This window comes from Coenobita brevimanus, chromosome 98 (genome assembly GCF_032717465.1).
Source record: "Coenobita brevimanus isolate Jiangsu-jjx chromosome 98, ASM3271746v2, whole genome shotgun sequence".
NCBI classification, from domain to species: domain Eukaryota; kingdom Metazoa; phylum Arthropoda; class Malacostraca; order Decapoda; family Coenobitidae; genus Coenobita; species Coenobita brevimanus.
This window is the reverse complement of record NC_137051.1, coordinates 36,717,343-36,741,390: the sequence shown is the minus strand read 5'-3', so window position 1 is coordinate 36,741,390 and position 24,048 is coordinate 36,717,343. Positions and strand designations below refer to the sequence as shown.

At 43.8% G+C, this 24,048-nt stretch overlaps 1 protein-coding gene across 1 annotated transcript in view; it reads left to right on the top strand.

Moving 5' to 3' along the window:
- The window catches only part of LOC145414034 (G-protein coupled receptor GRL101-like), a 208,725-nt gene extending 189,535 nt beyond the window's left edge, over nucleotides 1-19,190 (top strand). The window contains exons 21-29 of the mRNA XM_080283600.1: nucleotides 1,595-1,666; nucleotides 6,139-6,337; nucleotides 8,871-9,069; nucleotides 10,825-10,972; nucleotides 14,643-14,734; nucleotides 14,959-15,179; nucleotides 16,269-16,443; nucleotides 18,120-18,360; nucleotides 19,043-19,190. Of these exons, the coding sequence (XP_080139726.1) occupies nucleotides 1,595-1,666; nucleotides 6,139-6,337; nucleotides 8,871-9,069; nucleotides 10,825-10,972; nucleotides 14,643-14,734; nucleotides 14,959-15,179; nucleotides 16,269-16,443; nucleotides 18,120-18,360; nucleotides 19,043-19,190 (1,495 nt within the window). The remainder of the gene's footprint in view (nucleotides 1-1,594; nucleotides 1,667-6,138; nucleotides 6,338-8,870; nucleotides 9,070-10,824; nucleotides 10,973-14,642; nucleotides 14,735-14,958; nucleotides 15,180-16,268; nucleotides 16,444-18,119; nucleotides 18,361-19,042) is intronic.
- Nucleotides 19,191-24,048: the final 4,858 nt, after the last annotated feature.

Sequence of the window (24,048 nt, the reverse complement as noted above, 5' to 3'; positions counted from 1 at the left end):
CAACAGAAATCTGATAGTAGTAGTAGTAGTATAGTAGTAGTAGTAGTAGTAGTATAGTAGTAATAGTAGTAGTAGTAGTAATAATCCCTCCCCGGCATCATCGTGAGACAGATGAGATAAGTGTTCTTAAACTCATTGGCCTGTGATGTTAGCCTCTTTACTCCATGTGGGAGGATGAAGAAAGGTACACACACACACACACACACACACACACACACACACACACACACACACACACACACACACACATGTAAGAAACAGACAGAGGTACACACACACACACACACACACACACACATATAAGAAACAGACAGAGGTACACACACACACACACATATAAGAAACATGTCAGAGGTACACACACACACATATAAGAAACAGACAGAGGTACACACACACACACATGTAAGAAACAGACAGGTACACACACACACATATAAGAAACAGACAGAGGTACACACACACATATAAGAAACAGACAGAGGTACACACACACATATAAGAAACAGACAGAGGTACACACACACATATAAGAAACAGACAGAGGTACACACACACACATATAAGAAACAGACAGAGGTACACACACACACATATAAGAAACAGACAGAGGTACACACACACACATATAAGAAACAGACAGAGGTACACACACACACATATAAGAAACAGACAGAGGTACACACACACATAAGAAACAGACAGAGGTACACACACAGACACATAAGAAACAGACAGAGGTACACACACACACATATAAGAAACAGACAGAGGTACACACACACACATATAAGAAACAGACAGAGGTACACACACAGACATATAAGAAACAGACAGAGGTACACACACAGACGAGAGACACAGACGAGACACGGACGAGACACAGACGAGAGACAGGCGAGAGACACAGACGAGAGACAGACAGATAGCGAGATAAACAAAAAAACAGACGGATGAGAGACAGGCAGACAGTGATGTGTTGAAGTGAGAAAGCAGAAAGAGGGAGACTTTAAGAGATGATTGTTTTGGCCTGAAATGAGAGAGAGAGAGAGAGAGAGAGAGAGAGAGAGTGAGAGAGAGAGAGAGAGAGAGAGAGAGAGAGAACTAAACAGAGAGAGATCATTAAGACGCTCATTAATGCCGGATTGTGTTACGATTTCTCTCTCTCTCTCTCTCTCTCTCTCTCTCTCTCTCTCTCTCTCTCTCAACCTCACAACCTCTCCCTCCCTGCCCTTCCTGTCACCGTTCCCACACCAGGGCACACACCCATGACACACACCCAGGGCAGGCCACTAACGAGGTGCAGGAAATCGCTAAGTGGCAACCTATAGATGCGACAGGACAGGTAGGAAGGGCAGATGGGTGACCTAGCTTCTGGTGGTGACATGAGGGAAGGTCAAAGGCGAGGGAATAAATCAATATCATTATCATCTTCATTAGCAGTAGTAGTAGTAATTGTAATAGTAGTAGTAGTCGTAGTTGTAGTAGTAGTAGTTACAAGAGTAGTATCAGTGCCCGCACCATTTCCACTTTAGTAATTGTAATGATGCTCACTACCTACCTACTTACCAACCTACTTACGGTGTACTTACAGTGACCTTCGGGGGAACCACATCGCGGTGTTGAGTCCGCGGGTGTTTTCAGGACTAACCAGCCTCACCCACCTGTAAGTAGTAATCCAGTGTAAGTACTTACCCAGTGTAAGTACTAACCCAATGTAAGTACTAACCGCCGTAAGTATTAACCAGTGTAAGTACTCCCTCTTCGCCTAACTGTTGTCTCTTTCTCGGTGTCCTTACCACTGCTATTGCTCAGGTTAATACTCCTTTGATCTCCACTATTGCCTCATTATCCCATTACGCCGGGCATGCAGCATCCGTCTAGGGTACACATCCCTACCACGTTTCTGTTTAATATTACCGTGCCATGAAGTAAGCAGGTAAGGAAGAGTTGTTAGGGAGCTTCTTAAATTAACACAGAGACTCAGAGCTCAATCATTAACACGGAGAGCGTAAAGCTGTGGCCAGGCTTGTGAATATGATAGAATATGTCTGACTTTCTATACCACTGCTCATTAATCTTTAGTATGGAGTGAAGGCAGATCATATTTAACAGTTACAGATCTGCATAATTTACCACCAGAAATTTAGAGCTACGTTTTGAAGCGTAAGGACGGGAAGGTGTAAGCATTATTTTTGTGGTCAATTGTACCTTTCGTTTTGGGTACTGTTTCTCGGTTGCCTTAACACATGGATTGTTTAGTGTGTCCAGGCATCTCGAAATGAACGAATCTTGAAGTTGGCTGTCTGTTATCTTGTTTATGTTATTTTCTTTGAACAATTCTCAGGCTCCTAGCCTTTGGTTCCTTCTTCCTTGCAAAAAAAAAAAAAAAAATCAGCTAATGACAGAGGAGTTTATTCAGTTTAGGCAATCTCCCATCTCCCAAAAGCTACGGTAAGTATTATTTTGCTGAGGTTTTGAAAAAGAAATGAATGAGAGTCGAGACACGTGTGATTATATACGATTACGGGAAGATGCAGGGACGAACCAGTAGTCAGCGAAATTTTGTGGATCTTTCATTATTGTATGTATTTTGTATGTATGTACGGTATGTATGTATGTTTATATGTATGTACTCGTATGTATGTATGTATTAGCCTGCATCCCACATTACAGAGTGCAGATAGCAGTGATGTACTGTAGAGAGAGAGGATAATGTTCCCTCTCTCTTTCATGTGCTTCGGTAATTATCGAAAAAAGTGGAGGTTTGATAATCGCACTTACAGTTTAAATAATACGGCCAATAATAGCAGGCAAAGACTGTAATGTGCGGTGGACATCTTAAAATTAGTGGAATTTTCCTGGTTTCAGCAAGGTTTAATTCATATTTGCCACTGTGTGTGTGTGTGTGTGTGTGTGTGTGTGTGTGTGTGTTATGTTTCCTACGGTTCGCCCACCTTGGCGGAAATTTTCGTGTCTGTAGCGTATTTCCCATAGTTCAGTGGCAGAATAAGATAGTACTACGGCTCTAACATCCTTCAAATGGGACTTCGTGATAGGCACCATTTTCTAGCGTTAATCTTTTGCCACAATTCTAAGTTTAAGATAGAGGGCTGGCAATTTTAGACCAGGTTAAAGTAAACGGAGCCTAGTAGGGCTTTTTTTTACCGCAGGACCTTTGGGGCGTGAGAGACTGACGAGGAGAATGTATGTGAGTGAGAGGGAGGGGGGGAGAGGGAGAGGGAGAAGGAGGCCAAGGATGAAGTGGAGGGATGGAGTGGAGAGGAAAATGCGAGAGGGGGGTGTGAGCTGGGAGCAGGGCAATGAAATGGCGGGGGACAGGGCGACATGGAAGCGATTTGTTTGTGGCTACCCCTTACGGGATTAAGGCGCCTGGCAATAGATAGACAGATAGACCTTTGGTGGGTGGGTGGGGTAGCTTTACTGCGGATACTAATACCGATCCACATCCGAACGGTAAGCAACGACACAGTGAGCGATGTCTTTTGAAACCTGGTATTGCGATTTTTGAAACCCAACACGCTTTTCAGAATATTACGTAAGCGTTTCACAATTGACTTAAAACTGGAGCGATATTCCCGACCACACCTGTACCTGGATGTCAAATAAGTCAGTCCATACGCCACAGGTCACCAGAATTGATTGACCGCTTCAGAGGTGGACAGAAGGGGGTCATGGAATGTTACCCTCAATTCAGCTCTAACAGCCAGGGATGTGGGTTTTTTTATTATACCTTTTTTCTTTGTTGTTTTTATTTCTTGCTACTCTAGAGGATTTTAATCAGTTTCAAAAAGTATCCTAGCTGTGTAAATCGATTAATGAAGAAAAATAACCAACCCTGCCTGTTAGGGAAATATCTTCTGATGTGAATAAATTTGTCTGACGATGAGAGTAATACACACACACACACACACACACACACACACACACACACACACACACACACACACACACACACGGCGTCAGATTGAACAGGTAAATAGCCTCGTCACGCAGGTGTGAATTGCCCATATTCTGACCCAGACCGTTTGATCATGGAGGTCGGGGTAAAAGTTGATGAAAAAAAGAACACCATTTTTTTTTTTTTAATCCCACGTTCTAGTCATTCCGTTTTTCATTTTCTTTACAGTCATGATCAAAAATTCACCAACACTTCTATGGCGGCTGCGGAAATGAAACCTAAACTAATTTAATGTGACAGCATTTTAAGCGCAGAACAGGAGTACATGATACGGAAGGATACTGTTGATGTTTGGAGAGGAATGGGAAATACGGGAAGCAGGACACAACACTGGCATAGAATTGAGGACGAAATTCTGCTCATAGGTTTATAGTTTGCTACATATAAGCCTGGTACAGCATCAATGTGTGGCAGAGGTCTAGCATTTGGTACACTTGGCCTCCTTGACATAATCGCATGTTTGTTGGCGGCACTGACATGAGCGAAAGGAGGTGTCAAATATTAGCTGAAATGACCAGGTAACTGTGATGCATGAACGTCGGAAATTGTAACTAGATCTCCACTTCACACAGACACTGGCCCAGATTCACGGGTGGCCAACTGTGCATTATATTTGACAGTGAAAAATGAAAATGCCAAGACCCTCACTTTTTGAAACGTGGTATTCGTCTTTCAACTTTCACACCGACCTGGGACCACACAGTTTGCCTTGGAGTATGTGCGATTCTTTTCTCATTGTGGAGTAGCTTGAACTCTTAAAAATCATTAGTAATAAATAATTAATAAGGAATAATTAATACATATCTCTTCTGTTACTATTGTTCTTTCATTTTAACTTGAAGATTTTTGTCCCTTTTAAGCTTAATTCACGTAGCTCAGTGGCAGGAAAAGACAATACTGTGGCTCAGCACCCTTTCCATGGCACTGTTTCGTGACTAGCATCTTTCTCTAGGGTTAATTTCTAGTTACATCTCAAAGTTCAAGGAGGGATTGTAATTTTTCGCGTATGTAAAGTGATTTGTTTGTAGTGCATTCTTTATATTTTGTATTTGTTATTGTTATTATTATTATTATTATTATTACTGCAGCTACTACTACTACTACTACTACTACACTTTTTTTTTTTTTCACACAAGCTCATTTCCTTGTTGGTTTCAGGAGTAAGTTGCCACCATCAGGGAACAATTCTTCTTGCATCTTTATCGTCACTTATTTTATGCTGTTTCTGTCTGTGTCCTCGTTTGTGTGTGTGTGTGTGTGTGTGTGTGTGTGTGTGTGTGTGTGTGTGTGTGTGTGTGTGTGTGTTTCCAAGTGGTCTGTCTTGTCACTTGTTACTTATATTTATGTATCTGTACAGTCGTGGTAAAAAGTAGTGTCGGAGAGTCTGTAGTGGAGGAAGTACAGAGTTAAAAGTTATTTCCAGGAATTAGCGCTGGTAGAAATTACGTGCTTACATTACCACTGACTCTTGTGACAACTTTTGACTTCAGCTGTACCTCCATCTGACACAACTGCTGACCCCGACTGTACCCGTGTATGTGTAGATGGGCTGGGGGAGGAATTCCGGCCTTGCTTCCCGGCTTGTCACATGCCACATTTTCGCTCTCAGGTGTTATGCAGATAGTTCCTCCGTTCATGTGTTACCTGTGTGTGTGTGTGTGTGTGTGTGTGTGTGTGTGTGTGGTTATATGTTCAGGTGTGTGGAGGTGTTCTGGTGGTGCTGTCTGGGGTGTCACCTGCCGCACACTGTCACCGCAGGACGTGCCCTTCTGTACTGTGTGTCTGTCATGTATGGGTGTGTATGTTTATTTGTGTCTGTACATGTATATAGGTATATACAGTAGACACAGGTAAGTGGTTGAGGTCCAGTGGTGTTGCCTGACCCATATGCCACACTGTAGGCCGTCGCCAGACCAGTTTATGTATGCTCGTATGTGTTTGTGCGTTTGTGTATGTGTTTATGTGTGTACATGTGTATATATACGTATGTGTATGTGTATACATACAGGTGGGTGGATGAGTTCCGGTGGTGCTGTCTGGCCCGCCACGTGCCACATTGTCGGCCGCCGCCAGACCAGTTAATGTATATTATGTGTCTGTACGTGTGTGTATGTGTTTATGTTTGTATATGTGTATTTATATGTATACCTATACAGGTGGGTGGATGAGTTCCGGTGGTGCTGTCTGGCCCGCCACGTGCCGCACTGTCGGCCGCCGCCAGACCAGTTCAGTTCGTGTGAGGACCTGATGACCAACACGGTGCTCAGGGTCTGCGTCTGGGCACTCGCCGCCCTCGCACTCTCTGGGAACTTCCTCGTCATCCTCTGGAGGTTCCTCTACCAGAACGACAACAAGGTGAGTAGGGTAGATGGAGAGTGTACACATTTTTTATTCATTATATCTCACATTCACTCTCTCAGCTGTGGTAAATAGTGTTCTGCAGTGCTTTGGTTTAGATACTGCATCAAAGCAAAGTTACCTTTCCACAGTCAGACTCGTCCTCTACCCTGTTATCTCTGTGGTTTCTCAGTTTACCTCACCCTTCGCCTCTTACGTATCACCAACAGCGAGTCACTCAACCAAATACAGTACGACATCAGCCCAGTCTTTTGAGATCCGTACACACCTCTCATTCTTTTCGATATGCATTCTGTGTGATTCAGAACATCTCACGTATTACTTCCACCTCCTTGTAATCATTCCCTTTTCATTCACTTCCCTTCCTCCTCCTGATTTCAATAACTTCCTCGTCAGTGTCTTATTTACATGGTCAGCCCTTCCCACAATCCTTCCCATTTCATCCACTCACAATAAAGCAAGCCATTCTTAACATTTACCCCTTCACTACAATGACTTATTAGTTTAGTGCTCGTATATTCTTGGTACTCTTACTAGTACGTAGTGGCGACCCATCATCCACTCACTGGATGTAGTGCTGCGTGCTTCATCCTTCCTCTTTCTCATTCTGTCTCTTTTCCTTCTGGTCGGTCTGACAGACTGGGGTTGATCAAGACGACAAATCCAGGGAAGGCTTGCTTAGGGGAGGTTTCTCAAGCTGGAGAGGTACGGCATTTATTTAATTAACCCTTACACTACCAGGCGTCCTTCCCAAGTTGAATACAATCGTCTAGAAGCAGCAAAAATAACCCAGTAAAATAGGACAGTTCATTCAAGGAGTTTACCATTCTCGAGCTGGTTCTCCCTCAGTTGAACAGCATCCTCCAACTTTGCCCAAATAATCGTTTAAGTGGAAATACGCCCTGCAAAGGACTGAGAGTGAATTTTTCCTCCGGTAGTCTTCCCTCATTCGTTGTTTCTGGAGAGTTATAAATACAAAATGGTAAAAGGAGCTTGATTTGGGGGGAAGTCTCTCTCTCTCTCTCTCTCTCTCTCTCTCTCTCTCTCTCTCTCTCTCTCTCTCTCTCTCTCTCCAGCCTCGTGTAATCGATATCTGGGACAAAAGGGACAGCGTTAACCCTTTCATCTCGAGGATCTACCTGTGTATATATTTTAGCTAACACCACACTTCAATAAACTCAGGTATTTATGAAGCAAATTAAGGCACCATCTAACCCCATCAGTTCGAAAAAATTCCACAAAGCTGAGTAAAATATGGCAGTATCAAAGAGAGAGAGAGAGACATCATGGGGTACAAAGGGTTATGATTTTTTCTTTTCTTCTTTTGTCTTCTCTTCCAAGGACTCAATAATTAACACCGCCATTATTGCAGAGGTAAAGGTGTAATAGAAGGGAATTATGGAGAACTTTTGGAAACTTTGGAATTTTTCAGTCGTCCATTCGTAGTTCTTTTGCTAAACTGATCAACCCATTCAGTCCGATGACAAACTAATGATATTCTGCTCAGGTTACTTTCAGACACTTTACCCAGCCTGGGAGATTTTTTTAGGTTTAGAGGGATTGTTGAAGATTGTAACTAACTCCTCCAAAACACACACACACACACACACACACACACACACACACACACACACACGACTATCTATCTATCTGTCTGTGTCTTTATCTATCTATCTATATCTATATCTGTGTATCCGTCTATATATATAAAGCAGGTACACTCGTTCCTCATCACCAGCGTAGACTTGAGTGACCTGTGTATGGGGCTGTACCTGTCTGTGTACCTGTGAATATACCTGTCTGTGTACCTGTATATACATGTACACAGGTACACTCGTTCCTCATCACCAACTTGGCCCTTGGGGACCTGTGTATGGGGCTGCACCTGTGTGTGTACCTGTCTGTGTACCTGTATATACATGTGCACAGGTACACTCGTTCCTCATCACCAACCTTGCCCTGGGGTATCTGTGTATGGGGCTGTACCTGTCTGTGTACCTGTATATACATGTACACAGGTACACTCGTTCCTCATCACTAACCTTGCCCTATGGGACATGTGTATGGGACTGTACCTGTATGTGTACCCGTCGGTGTACCTGTGTGTACCTCTCTGTGTACCTGTATATACATGTACACACAACAAAAAAACTATCGTTACACCTTCTGCGCGATATAAAATGACACACGAATGAAGGTTTTTGATAACAGCCTCCTCCATTGGTATCCCTGCGTGTGTTTGTTGCATATTTATTATAAGCTATATCCATTGCTTCTTCCATGCATATTTCTACCTCGTCCTATTTGGCAACTCACCCACTGTCAGGCTTACCAACCCTAGCGATACAGCCAGGTTGTTCAGTATGAAACACATCGGACCCCCTTGTAACGATAGTTTTTTTGCTGTGTGTACACAGGTACACTCGTTCCTCATCACCAACCTTGCCCTTGGGGACCTGTGTATGGGGCTGTACCTGTGTATGTACCTGTGTATGTACCTGTCTGTGTACCTGTATATACATGTACACAGGTACATTCGTTCCTCATCACCAACCTGGCCATTGGGGACCTGTGTATGGGGCTGTACCTGCTCATCATCGCCGCGGTGGACATCAACTACCGCGGTGTGTACTTCATCCACGACGCAGCCTGGCGGAGCTCATCCCTGTGTCACCTGGCGGGATTCTTCTCCACCTTCTCCAGCGAACTGTCAGTCTTCACGCTGACAGGTGAGGCGAGGGGGAAAGGGTGAAGGAGGGAGACAGACGGGAAAGGAGGGAGGAAGGGAGAAGGGGGAATGCACGACAGAGGTCAAGGGAGATATTCAGTGATGGAGAGAGAGGATGGACGGAGGGTGAGGGAGGGGGGTAAGGAGAGGAAACCAAGTAGAGGAAGACTATGTGGCAGGGAGATAAGAGAAGCAAAGGTATGTTATAAAGACTGGGACAGAAGAGGTAGATGCTGAAGAAGGGAGAGCAAGGTTTACGATAGTGTTAGAGAGCATTTGGTGTACATGGAAGAAAATTTCCTTTGTATTTATCACCTTCAGTCCACGAGGAATAAGTTACAGAATCCAAACGGGGAAGTGTTATCAGCACACCACCAGCGATTTATGTTGTACAGAAGATGTAGAAAAATAGGTAGCACATACTTCTTGTTAGCAATGCAGCTGTAACATGGTCTCTTTATCCAAAGTTCACAGTACATGTAGCCTCATAACTATTAGAGCATTACCACTGAGCTACATGTATAGTCGGAAAAGAGATAAAAAAGTTTGGCAATATATCTTTTCACTCCATACCGTAAGAGTACCATAATAAAACAGGATTATGACAGTGAATGCCATCAACCCCTTCTGTCCGAGTGCGTGGTTGTGCACTGTATTCTTGTTGTCTCCAGGTGATTTTACTTAGCTTAGACAAAACTTTCATACTGGAGGGTTTAGATATGCCCTTCTTTCAAACCGTCACTTACATAGGTTCCCCTGAGTTGAATTAAATTATCTGTTAAGGTCAAGATTAAAGTAAAGAATACGACGTCTGACTGAAGGGGTTAAGGCAGACTCAAGCCTCACCTGAATCTGTGCTGCCACTTGGGTGACTGCGAGTGATTGTTTCCGTACAGGCGCGTACTCACTTGACGTCGACCATATGGTGTCAGCATTCTAGATGCACACATCCCTGAGTCGGAGAACTGTACGGAAAAGCATGGTATCACGTAGATATGCAGTGATACCGCATTGTCGTTGGCATAACTGCGGATCACTGTAGCGCTTTGTAACTTCCGAAGGATGTTTATGTCTGATTTTGAGTGTTTGTTACGTTACATTGGCCCAGGCATCAGTAGACACAAAACAAGGAAAGGCAGTATCAACTGCAACCCGCCTGGCAGTTACGTTACGATTCATAGGAACTGGATATTCCTACAGCAGCCTCGGGTATCTGATCAGGATATCATCACAGTCCATCGGTGAGATCACGCTTGTGGTGTGCGGTACGCTGGTCAGTGCACTCAGCGATTTTGTTAAAGTACGGCCAGGGTAACAACAGACGGGCTGCCTACTCCATCCCTTATTTATCCAGTTCCCAGTGAAAAAGTAAACCGGTGTTCAGATCATTTAAAAAGTTATGTGGTGTTACAGGGTGGAACTTCACTGACAGCGGGTTTGAATGCAACATAAAACCTTAAAGTCGAGGTCCACACCCAACTTCACTGTCCACCCGGCATCCCCGCTAGTAACGTGTAACTCAGCCAACACGATTCAGACGCTAGTGCTGTAAAAAAGTTAACCGCTTGTTCGTTAATGCTGTGTTAACATGTCGACAGAAAATGTTGGAGGACTCATGTGGCCACTCCTTTCATGTAACCATACGATGATGTGTTATAATAAGCCTGTTTGTACCCATGTAACTATACTGCACAGGACGATGATGATGATGATGATGATGAGTCCCATTAAGTCGGTACTGTTCTTGTTCCGTCAGTAATCACGGTGGAACGGCTGTTGGTGATAGTGTTCCCATTCCGTGCGCCGCGGCTCAGCATGAGAGCCACCAAGACCATCATGGCAGCGGTGTGGCTGTGTGTGGCTCTGCTGGCTGCCCTGCCTCTCCTGGACATCCACTACTTCAGGTATGTGGCTCACTGGGTCACTCACTCACTCACTCACTCACACTGGGTCGCTCACTCACTCACTCACACTGGGTCACTCACTCACTCACAGTTCTATCACTTCTAGAGATTCATTGCGTAAGATTAGAAGTTCACTTATTCACTCACACACCTATTCACACAAAGCTTTACCACTCCTAAATATTCACTACTTCAGGCCACTCACTCACTCACCCACTCAGTCCTAGCATCCCAACTCGCTCACTCAGTCGATTATATTTCCTCTAGTCAGTCAGTCCGTCAGTTGATTACAGTACCTCAAGTCAGTCAAACAGTCAGTTGATTACACCACCTTAGTCAGTCAGTCAGTCGATTACATTACCTGAAGTCAGTCAGCCAGTCAGTCGATTACAATACCTCTAGTCAGTCAGTCAGTCGATTACATTACCTCATGCCAGTCAGTCAGTCACGATTACACTGCCTTATGCCAGTCAGTCAGTCAGTAGATTACAATACCTCTAGTCAGTCAGTTAGTCAGTCGATTACACTACCTGAAGTCAGTCAGTCAGTCAGTCAGTCGATTACAATACCTTTAGTCAGTCAGTCAGTCAGTCGATTACAATACCTCTACTCAGTCAGTCAGTCGATTTCATAACGTCATGCCTGTCAGTCAGTCAGTCGATTACACTCCGGTCAGTCATTCAGTCAAACGGTTGCGTTACTCCCCGTTCTGTTTGCTAGTTCGTCGCTGTAATTCAGATCAGCTGTTCACTAAGGTAGCCGTTAAGTTACATACCTCTGGGCTAGTCACTCGCTCGTATACACTACTCTGGATCAGTCAGTAGGTCATGTACAATCAAATACAGAAATCCGCTCCCCTCTCTCGCCTCTTTGGGCGGTATTCTCGTATGGTTATGAAACTTACCAACACCTCTTCCTTCCCGTTTTATTTCTGATTCTGCTCCGTTACTATATTCTTGTGTTTTATTCATGCAATCTACGTCGATATGAAAAAGATGTAAGATGCGAAAAAGAGGATATTTATGGGTAGTTTGGAAAATAAATCGCTAAGGAAAAGGTGCTAGGGAGCCTCCTAACCCAACGAGAATATGGACCTTTCCCCTCATCGCTGGATTCTTAGATATTTGAATGAGACGTAGTGGATAAAGACGCCAGATCACCTACATATGGATGATAATATGCACCTCAAACCTCTACGTCATTTTCAGGCATCTGTGAGTCTGCCGATGAGAGAAAGACAGGAGAGGGGGACGAACTTTTGTATTTGAGTGTACGGCACCCTAAATCAGTCAGCCATGTGCACTGCTCCGATTCAGCCACTGACATTTCTGCTCTTACCCTGTCGCATCAGCGTTGTCCAAGAACTTAAGGTGTAAAATAAATGTAGACCTGTGGCCTACTGTAATTGGCTTTTACAGTGTTGTGGATAGAGAACAGATTACGAAGGCATGATGGACACTAAACGCAAGTAAACAAGAAGGTGGGCTGAGTCAAAGAACCTTGGACATTTTTAGCCACTCGCCAGGAACAAGTGAGTTTCCGGACGCTCGCCTCAAACTTTTAAACCGCACAGAGCTTGGCTGCATGGGGCTACTTTTATCTGGGCATCCTGTACGTCGTAATAACATTTTAGCACACAGACTTTGGAGAAATATGTACTGAACTGAAAACACATCAAGCTTTATTTATTTATTTATCGTAATTCATGTTGTCACTCCATTCTCCCTAGTAGTGTTGATGACTTATTTCCTAATGAACAATACACTGGAATACTCAGTTATGCGACTAGATAAAAGATATGCAGTTAAGCTGCTTAGAAAAAAACAAACTTACAAATTGGTATCAAGAAGGGCAAAGGCGTTCGTTGTATGTGATCTATACCTTGATGTCCTCTGTCCTTTGCTCATAAATTCTTTCTTTCCAACGCCAGTCACAGTCATAAAATATTTTTCACATTTTGTTAAAATTGTGAAAAAAAAAAGAAAATACGGAAAATATGAGCGGTAATAATAATCATCTTGCTTTTTGTGTCTCTCATCTTTAAAGTAAGTTTTATTTTTTTATTTGTAAAATTACTAGTATACGACTTCGGCATTCTCGTAGCAATAGATTGATCATTTTTGGCTTTAGTTATTTTTTTTCATGATACACAACTTTAATATACTCCGAACATTGTCATAAAACAGGAAAACTTATAGTAATTCCTTCAGCGTCTTTTGTATTTTATCTTTGCTCTCTGCGGACGATTTTATGCAGCTTAGGAGATATTTTTCGGTGGATAGGCTTCATTTTTCCACAATTAATGGGCCATCCAAAGGTACACGAAACCATCATTTAGGCAACAAGAACAGATGCAAAATATTAGTACAGTACATTTTTTGGCTGAAGAGGTTAAAGAAACACGTTAGACTTTCACATTGATTTAGACATTAACTGATCCCTTAAAATAAATATGACCTCCAACGACATGAAACAACCTCGGATCGATTTCACCAACGTAATCATCTGCTCAGGGTTGAGACGCATCCCTGTCCAAAGCTTCACCTCTCCGAATACCTCGATTTGGCCAGGAATATAGAGGAGACTGGTGGACACAGAAAGACAGACGTACGGAGAGACGGACAGAATGACTTGTGCTTATCCAGGACCCAGCACATCGAGCAATCGGGGAGGGAGGCGCGATTCCTAGCAGAATTACTATGCATTAAACTATCAAGGAATTCACTTTTATTTTACCTGTTTTAATCATGTAAGGAAATGTTGGGGGTGTAGGATACTTATTGCATATTATTTTGGTAAGTAATTTAATTCTTTTCATATAGGTAATCTTTGGTCTGTCAAAAATAGGGGAGCATACGTCCACCCTCTTCCCAAATCCGTGGTTGTTAGCTATGTTAATTTCCCCTTCCTTTGAATGAGACCACTCTAGCATTTCATTCCCTGAGAAGGGGAGAAAAAATATTTCCACGGTATCCCTGCCTGTCGTAAGAGTCGACTAAAAGGGGCCTTTTTGTCCCCAGTCTTTCTCTTCTTACTGTACTCTTCTGTTCTGTCCTGCCTCTCATCTTGATATTTCCCTGTTTCTTCCGGCCTTTATCATCCCTCTACTCCATATAGCCATTGATGCTAACTCTTCACTATTCCTTCCTTCCTTCTAGTATTTCATGTTGCTTTTGTTGACGCTGTTAAAATGTAGTTTCCCCTCTTCTGTATGTTTATAGATTCACCTCTGGCATGCCATTCAGTTGGGAAATGGATGACTATCATGCTTGTGTAATTCCAATTTTTTCGTGTGTGTAATTTTTACTGAGTCAGATATGTAGGTGACTGACTGATTGTTACAGGTGTAAACGTACAGGTTTCCCTCTTTGGTTGCCTATTCTCTCGACAGTTTTTCCCAGGATAAGACAGACGACGTTATTCAGCCGGGAGTAAGTAACAGGAGCCTGAGTGTGATAATACTGGTGCCACTACCTCTCATGAACTGGCAACTTTTCTGTTCTACTATAGCTAATGCGAAAAAATTTGATTCAGCCGAGAGTTGAGTTATAGGAACCGCAGAACTAATGCCAAAGATCTGATTCAGCTGAGAGTGGGTTATAGGAGCTTCAGACTGTTAATTGGCCAAGATACCCATACTCCTGACTGCGACAGGTGTTGGTCTCTGCAGGAACTTCTACGGTCGGTCTGGGGTCTGCCTGGCGCTGCACATCACCCACGAGAAGCCCAACGGGTGGCAGTACTCGGTGTTTGTCTTCCTCGGTGAGTGTGTGTGTGTGTGTGTGTGTGTGTGTGTGTGTGTGTGTAAGCCCAACGGGTGGCAGTACTCGATGTTTGTCTTCCTCGGTGAGTGTGTGTGTGTGTGTGTGTGTGTGTGTGTGTGTGTGTGTGTGTGTGTGTGTGTGTGTGTGTGTGTGTGTGTGTGAAGTGCCTTGGTTCTGTCTCTCCCAGTAGTCAACCAGTACCCCGGTCCCCTTTCCCCCCAGTACTGAACCTGGCCTCGTTCTCCGTCATCGCTGGGTCGTACTGGGCCATGTACCGGGCGGCGAGGACATCGAGCGAGGCCGTCAGAACCGACCTGCTGCACCGACGAGAGACCAACATGGCGAGGAAGATGACGCTGATAGTGGTGACGGACGCTGCGTGTTGGCTACCCATTATAGTGCTGGGTATGGTGTCACTAGCAGGCGTCACCATACCACCACAGGTCAGTCTTGTACAGTGTCATATAGTGAGTATTATATAGTACTGTTATCACCACACCATCCCACCAACATGGCGAGGAAGATGACGCTGATAGTGGTGACGGACGCTGCGTGTTGGTTACCCATTATAGTGCTGGGTATGGTGTCACTAGCAGGCATCACCATACCACCACAGGTCAGTGTTGTAGCCAGTAGTGTTGCATCTGTATCGGTGTCACTCCATATTAGGTCCACTGTAGGATCGGACGTTTGCTTCGAAGGGAGATTGACAAACAGGATTAACCATTTTCCATGTTAGCAAAGCACTGAGACAAGGGCATCTGTAGGAAGCACGGTGCATGTCAAAGTTGGAGTGATTTATCGACGATGATTCGTACCTAAATCTGAGCCTGTATATATCTTTGTAGAATCCAAATGGTGCAGACATATGTACCTAAGCATATATAAGGAACTACTACCAACACACAATTTGAATGACCGCAAAGAGGTGGGCCCAAACCCAGCCTCGGGGCCGTCCCATCACGCTAAACACCAAGTCACTTCAGCTTCAGCGTAGTTTATAGTGTTGCATATACAGTCCTGGCGACTTTAACTGGCGTGAGACTAACATGATAAACCTAAGTATCTGTCGGTGAAGTTCAAATTCATTTAGTTTAACATTATTCTACCACTACCGAAGCCTTGAAATCTGTGTGAATGCTTCTGTGGCCACTGTACTTTGCTGTTTGTATCCCTCCCACTTTCATACTTTTTTTTCTTTATTTCTGGATATTACCTCACGTCATCTTCTTGTGGGAATTAGATCCGAGGGTGGCTGTCTCTTCGTGTGTGTGTGTGTGTGTGTGTGTGTGTGTGTGTGTGTGTGTGTGTGTGTGTGTGTGTGTGTGTGTGTGTGTGTGTGTGTGTATGTGTGTGTAAGAGAGAGCCACATATTACAGGTGTTCGCGTGGGTGGCAGTGTTTGTGCTACCCCTCAACGCTGCCATCAACCCGCTTCTGTGTGTGTGTGTGTGTGTGTGTGTGTGTGTGTGTGTGTGTGTGTGTGTGTGTGTGTGTGTGTGTGTGTGTGTAAGAGAGAGCCACATATTACAGGTGTTCGCGTGGGTGGCAGTGTTTGTGCTACCCCTCAACGCTGCCATCAACCCGCTCCTCTACACACTGTCCACGGCGCCCTTCCTCACCAAAGCCCGCGAGAGAGCACTCACCGTCCGCACCAGCTTCAGGTGGTCCGTCTCTCGTAGACATACCAACTCATCTATAGCAACGTGTGAGTATACTGTATGTTGGTCTATCTGTCTGCAGTATACATGTCTGTTGTCTCCATATCTATCCATCTCTCGCAGGCATAACAGCCTTTGCGTATACAGGTAGCTGCTCTGCTGGTCTATACATCTTTGTTTGTATCTGTATAACCCCTGACACTGCAGTGCTAACTTCGTTTGGTCTGCCTTTCACATCAACACTGACTCATCTATAGTCACTTGAGTCCAAAGGTGGCAACTGTACGAGTTTGTCTTGTACATTTGTCTTAGTTTACGTGTCACCTAACTCGATGGACCAGCTGCACGTGGCCCGTCTCACACAGACATACCAACTCATCCTTAGCCACTGATGAGTGTAAAGGTGGCTGGTGTACTGGTCTGTTTATCTGTCTGTGTATTGCACCTCTCAGAAACACCAAATATTCGATAGCGTCACACAATGCCCACAACCTCACTAAGTCCCCTATCGTCACTTTTAGGTCCATGAGTGAGTAGTCAGTCATTTTAATACCTTTCATTATCCCTCAAGTTTCATCACCTACATTTCAACACGTTAAGTTTAAAAGCAGTTTTTAAAATTTACCTTAGGGTCGTGTCTCTCATTATATTCCGATTAATGGTATACGCTTCTATTCAGCTTTAGGGAGGCGTCGTTGGGTTCTATGGATTAAGCACTTCGTCATTTGAACACTGTTCACATCAACACATCGACTCCATCTGGACACCTTTCGTTTCAACACCATCTGAACACCTCTTTTTTCGACACTGTTCATAGGTTACGGTAGGCTAGCAAGGTAGAACTGCTTTTTTTATACATACCTGTACATAAATACACACACACACACACACACACACACACACACACACACACACACATATACCGTGTGTGTGTGTGTGTGTGTGTGTGTATATATATATATATATATATATATATATATATATATATATATATTCGCACGCTGGTGAGCGCAGGTTCGCCTCCCGCCAGAGTTGTAAAAACTTTGGGAAGCGTTCACCAAGCCACTTGCTACTTTGGCGGACACAAGGGGTGCTGTGGCTGAACCAGTGTCGCATACTAGTATGCTTGCACCCAATCGGGTTAAGGCGGGCCGATTACACTTGGTTCACAGACTACATATCCAAATCCACTACAACAGTACAATCACACTCACAAGCACTTCTCACCCTACCTACAGTCTCTACCAGACAGCCTAAGCCACTGGGTAGAGATACATTGGCTGTATCGTCCCTGCTTCGGTAGGGATAGGCCGGTCCTGCAGTGGACCACAACGGCTGATGATGATGATATATATATTGTGTGTAGTTTTCTTTATGACTTAAACAATAATCGTCTTTTCTTTACCTTTTTGCAGTAGATATACAGTAATCTATGCCATCTTGTGGATATATAGTTTATTCTATTTCTCAGGTGGCGTCGTTGGAGATGAGGAATTGATCGTGTTATGAGATAATACTGATTGTCTGACTTAATGACTTATGTACAGTGGATTGGGATTATTATAAGCTTTCTTTTGTGTCGTCTCTTTTCTGTACTCCTCAGCTGGTGCCTTCTGAGACGAGAGAACGATATTAGATAAAACTGATAGCATACCTTAATGGCCCACGTGTAGTCGGTAGGCATTTATATAAACCTTTTCGGATCTCTTGCTCTACTCCTCAGGTGGTGCCTTTGGAGACGAGAGAACGATGGTACTGAAGCCCCTGGAAGCCTTCAATCACGCGGCATTGTTGACCCCGCGCGACCTCTCCCACGGCCGACACGAGGTCATGTCCCAGCTGTCGCCCCTGCACCTCATGACCGACGGCTTCCCCAACCACCACCTACCCCCCTACCAAAACAATCACAACCACCGCTTCGACTTCTCCGAGACCCACAAGGGAAAGGAGCAGCCCACACCAAAGTAAGCTTCTCGCGCAAGTAAATAGTTTGTCCACCTTAACTTGGCTGAGTTTTTCGTCTGTTTTCCATATTTCCCGTAGTTCAGAGGCAAAATAAAGTCATACTGCGGTTCTGCATCCTTTGCGTAACACTTCTTCGTGATTAGTACCCCTTTTAAACTCTTCAGCTGGGGATTGAGTGTGGAGAGATGGCAGTTTGGACCAAGTCAGTTAGGTCCACCATTTTTTTTTCTGCTTTACTTATCCTTTTACCTGCTTTCTCCTGTTTTACTTACCTTTTTACCTGCTTTCTCCTGCTTTACTTACCCTGTTACCTGCTACTCGTGCTTTAATATCATTTTACCTGCTTTCTCTTGCTTTATTTACCCAATTAACTGCTTACTTGTGCTTTACCTACCTTATTACCTGCTAACTCCTGCTTTACTTATCCTTTTACCTGCTTACTTGAGCATTACTTACCCTATTACCTTCTTACTCCTGCTTTACTTCCTTTTCCACTCGCTTGCTTGTGTTTTACTTGTCCTTCCTCCTTTTTGATCCCTTTAGTTGCCTTTTTTTCCTGCTTCCATCTGGTTTACTTTCTCTTCCACCAGCTTCCTCTTGCTTTACTTGCCCTGACTGCTGCTTGCTCCTGTGTTCATTATTCATTTTTCATTCCATCACCCACCCTGGTTGTGCCGACAGACGTGCGAGTAGCGGGGGTTGGGTGCCGCCCCAGAGAGAGATCATCCCCCTGTGTGAGCTGACTGATGCCGCCCACTCCCACGCGCCCCTCACACGACAACACTCCCGCAAGAAGCACTCCAAACACCGCCGCGAGCTGTACGACTGAGGTAATGTACAAGCATGCGGGGAAAAAAAAATATCGTTGCCACCTCTCCTCGGACCTTGTGTGACTTGTGGAAGATGGAAAGTATGTCTCAGTAGGGGTTAGGACACAGTTTCTGCCCGGAATCGTGCTAAGTCTGTTCTTCGCTCTACTAAAAATAATTTCATCCATACTAAATGCTCTCAACTCTCCAACTCGAATTCTTCCCGCTCCTTCTGGCACCTTGCCAAAAATCTTTCTAACAACTTTACCTCATCATCCTTCCCTCCTCTTTTCTACTCTGATGGTTCTGTAGCTATTTCTTCTACTGATAAAGCAGATCTTTTCGCACAGACTTTCTCCTCCAATTCCCCCTTAACGATTTCCGGTGCTGTTCCTCCATCACTTCCCCCTCTGACTTCCTCATGGCTGACATTAAAATATCTTCAGTTGATGTATTTTCTGCCATCACTGGCCTCAGTACTAACAAGGCATATGGGCCTGATGGGGTCCCTCCTGTTGTTCTCAAGAACTGTGCTTCTGTGCTTACACCCTGCCTAGGCAAACTATTTCGCCTTTGTCTGTCAACTTGTACCTTTCCTTCTTGCTGGAAGTTTGCTCTCATTCAGCCAGTCCCAAAGAAGGGTGACCACTCCCAACCCTCCAACTATCGTCCAATTGCTTTAACGTCCTGTATTTCAAAAGTTTTCGAGTCATTTCTTAATAGAAAAATTTTAAGGCATCTTTCCTATCACAACCTTCTTTCCGATCGTCAGTATGGGTTCCGTCAGGGACGCTCCACTGGCGATCTTCTCACCTACCTTTCAGACTCCTGGTCATCCTCCTTTCGGGACTTTGGCGAAAGCTTTGCCATTGCACTTGACATCTCAAAGGCTTTCGATCGAGTCTGGCATAAATCTTTAATTTCCAAGCTGCCCTCCTACGGTTTCTATCCTTCTATCTGTGCCTTCATCGCTAGCTTCCTTTCTGGTCGTTCTATAGCCTCTGTTGTAGACGGCCATCGTTCTTCTCTTAGCTCTATCAACAGTGGTGTTCCTCAGGGCTCTGTCCTATCACCAACTCTCTTCCTTTTATTCATCAATGATCTTCTAAGCTGTACATCTAACCCTATCCACTCATACGCTGATGACTCCACCCTTCACCTTTCCATTCGGTTCCCGCAACGCCCATCTCAACGGTTACTTCAAGAAACAAGGGATGAGGCTATGGCACACCTAATGTCTGACTTGGCTCATATCTCTGACTGGGGTAAAAATAATATGGTTGTCTTTAATGCATCTAAGACTCAGTTCTTACACCTATCAACACGACAAAATCTTCCACAGGTATACCCACTAATGTTTAATAATATTCAGCTTAATCCTGCATCATCCTTGAACATGCTTGGGGTTTCATTTACTCGGGACTTATCTTGGAAAGATCATATTACATCTCTTGTAAAATCTGCTTCCAAGAGATTAGGTGTGCTAAGCCGACTCCGCTCTTTCTTTACTCCTGCACAATTGTTGACTCTATACAGGGGTTTTATCCGCCCCTGTGTGGAGTACAACTCTCATGTGTGGGGAGGCTCCCCACATACAGCTCTTCTCAATAGGGTGGAGTCAAAGGCTTTTCGTCTCATTAACTCTTCTCCTCTTACTGACTCCCTTCAACCTCTGTCTCTTCGCCGCACTGTTGCATCTTTATCTCTTTTCTATCGCTACTTTAATGGTCACTGCTCCTCTGAACTGTCTGCTTGCATTCCTCCACATCTACGACGGGCGCGTAGCACCCGTCTGGCAGCAAACTCTCATCCCTTTTCTGTCCAACTCTCTAATGCAAGAGTTAACCGTTACTCCCAGTCTTTTATTTATGCAACAGGTCAGCTCTGGAACTGTCTCCCTCTGTCTGTATTTCCTGCTGCCTATGATCTCCAGTCTTTTAAACGTAGTGTGTCCAGGCATCTCAAAATGATCGGATCTTGAATTTGGCTCTCTATTGTATTTTGTTTTTCTCTTGGAGGGAACTGTTACTGCGGGCTCATGGCCTTTGGTTCCTTCTTCCTCGCATAAAAAAAAAAAAAAAAATTAAGGTTCTGTATGTTAAGTTTGAGTAGTTTATCTTTACGTTTTGCGGAGCCAGAATTTACGTCACAGAATCGCCAAAACGAGAAGAAACATGTAACCCAGGCCCACCCGAATGAACCAAAGCTAGCCGTGAGTCCATGTAAGTCTGACCTAAATCTATCCAAACCTATAGTCACTTCCCCACCATTCTTTCCGCACATTATGCAAATTTCATGGATCTCCAGCTTCATCCATAGAGAAGTGGCTGCGATTTGCCTCTATAAAGGTGGTTCCAGGGACAGGGAGGATGCAGCCCTGACAAAGCAGCATGTATTCTTGACGCAGCAGGATAAGACCCTCTGAAAACAAACTTATGCTCCTCTCAAAACAAGACACGACTCTCTCGGAATAACGACCCGGTAACAAGAAGATGCAGTTCTCACGACAATGAATAGCTCTGTCATATTGGGGAAAGAAACATCGATGTGGGACTTAGTGTGTATTGACGTTTCGCTTCATGGCTTCCTCAGAATACAACTGCAGAATATACACCTCATTTCCTGTATATATATAGGTCTGTCATAGCAATACATGATTAATAGCAATATGCGACACTCATAGCAGCACATGGCAAGAGCCTATTGGGGTTTATAGGGGCGGGGGGGAAGGAGGGGCCCACATCGAAAAATTCCTTGGTTCACAATGTTGAGAGGGAGGGGAGGAGAGGAGGTAAGAGAAAATTAGAAGAGGTATGTACTGTGGTGTTATGATATATAATGACGTCTCGAAAGAAAATGTCAGTATTTGAAATGTGCTGTCAAAATATTATATAGTTCTCAGTTATATACTATGTCCTTTGAAGAAGAAAGAAGGGGGGTCTCCAGGAAAATAAAAATTGTATCGCTCGTAACAGACATTCCTAAAAAGCATATAGACAGGATAATGCTTTCCCCTCATAGGGCATTCAGCTAAGCTTATGTTAACTTCCTGTGTAGTAAAGGGTTTCTTACAACAAAATAATTTAGCGTTAAGAAAAAAAAGTCAAAGTGTGAGAATACCAGGCAAAGTGTTAATACGGTTAGGTTACTTTTTCCACTGTTGTTATCAGCTTTGTCTCCATGGCCATATAGTCAACCCAAACTAAAAATCTTATAAAAAAAAAAAAATTGTAGTTGTGATATTGGCCAAAATTGGATGCTTATTTTTCTTTCTTATTATCAAGGTAAATACAGTTCGTAGAGTAAGAACAGCTGAGTCGGGGAGGAAAACTATTGCTATGATGGTATGGTTTGACTAGGATAGATTAGGTATGTTAATTAATACTAACAATGCTTACACGTGAAGGTGGATTTTGCAGATTATGACACCAATAAACAAATACTGGTCTAAGCGCCTGATTTATTCTCTTTGCAGCAGTGTTACCATAGTCCACCACCTTAACCTAATAAATAATGACGTCATGGACATCATTAAATATCAGTGTCGCCTGGAATGTTCACTCACTAACAGATGTGGATGCTCAGTGACTACATCTCTATATGTTATTTCTTTTTCCTCCATCAGTCCGCAGACATTGACCATCCTGCCCAATGCCACCTGATCCCGCCCATCAGACCCCGCCCATCAGGAATGAGGCGTGTGTGATGACCAGACGGGTGCACGACGATGGACCCAACCCCGCCCCATGCCTCCTACACATGGTCAGCGCTGTTTGTAGTGAGTGAGCGCAGTGTACTTTAATATTAATCACTTCACAAAGATGACGACTTATTCCACTTTATTTATGCTGCTGCCAGACGATTTTACTGAGTTCGCTAGACTCTGTTATTAAAGTTAATGACGTACATACCTAACCCTTGCCCCAACAATTCGAAATGTTTATCCTGAGGTGTGAAAATCGTCTAGAGAGAGCAAGAACAAAGAGTACGTCACCTGAGAGAAGGGGTTAATCCAGATATTTGAAATGAGCTTACTTGAAGACGGTAATTATAGCTAAGGTCAAACTCAGCGTCACAATTATTCATAGAAATATAGAGGTAAGGACAAAGTTACACTAATAATAATGCGTCGTACAGGTATGTAACTTAATTACAATATTGTTACCCAAAAGAGTAGGTTCGTGTTTTTCTCCAGATATTCCCTTACTTCTCCAGGTAATATATTCACTGAGGCGCCTTTGCTGGAGTGGAATGTCGACCCTCATCCCCGTCAGGTAAGGAATGGTGACACACACGTGAACCCCAGGGACACATCACTCTCAGGGTGGATAGGGGAGCCAAGACTGATGCAGGTGTCAGTAGTGAGTATTCATGTCCTGTACAGGATGGTCCATAGAATGCTAATCCTTTTCTTTTAGCAGCCAAATGCTTGTGTGTTGCCGAGACGGCTCACTCAGCTGTATCAGTGTTTGCCCTTCATCCTTTTCTAGGTTTCATGGTTCATTTTTTACGTCCATGAGTGGAGTTTTTATACAGTGAAGAAAGGAAAGGCTAGAAGCCTTTAAAAAAAAAAAAAAAAAAAAAAAAAGTGTTCTTTCCAGGAAAAACCTTAACACGAGAGCCAAATTCATGATCTGCTCAAGATAACTGGACACAATGCATTTATAAGACAGAGTCATAGACAAAGGGAAATACAGACTGAGGAAGACAGCTCCAGGGTTCACATGTTGCATACATGAAAAACTGAGAACGGATCTTGAATTTGGCTCTCTGTTATCTTGTTTTTGTTCCTTTCTTGGAGGGAAAAAATTTTGGGCTCCTGGCCTTTGGTTATTTCTTCCTTGCATTAAAAAAAAAAAAATCTTGCGTTAGACCTGA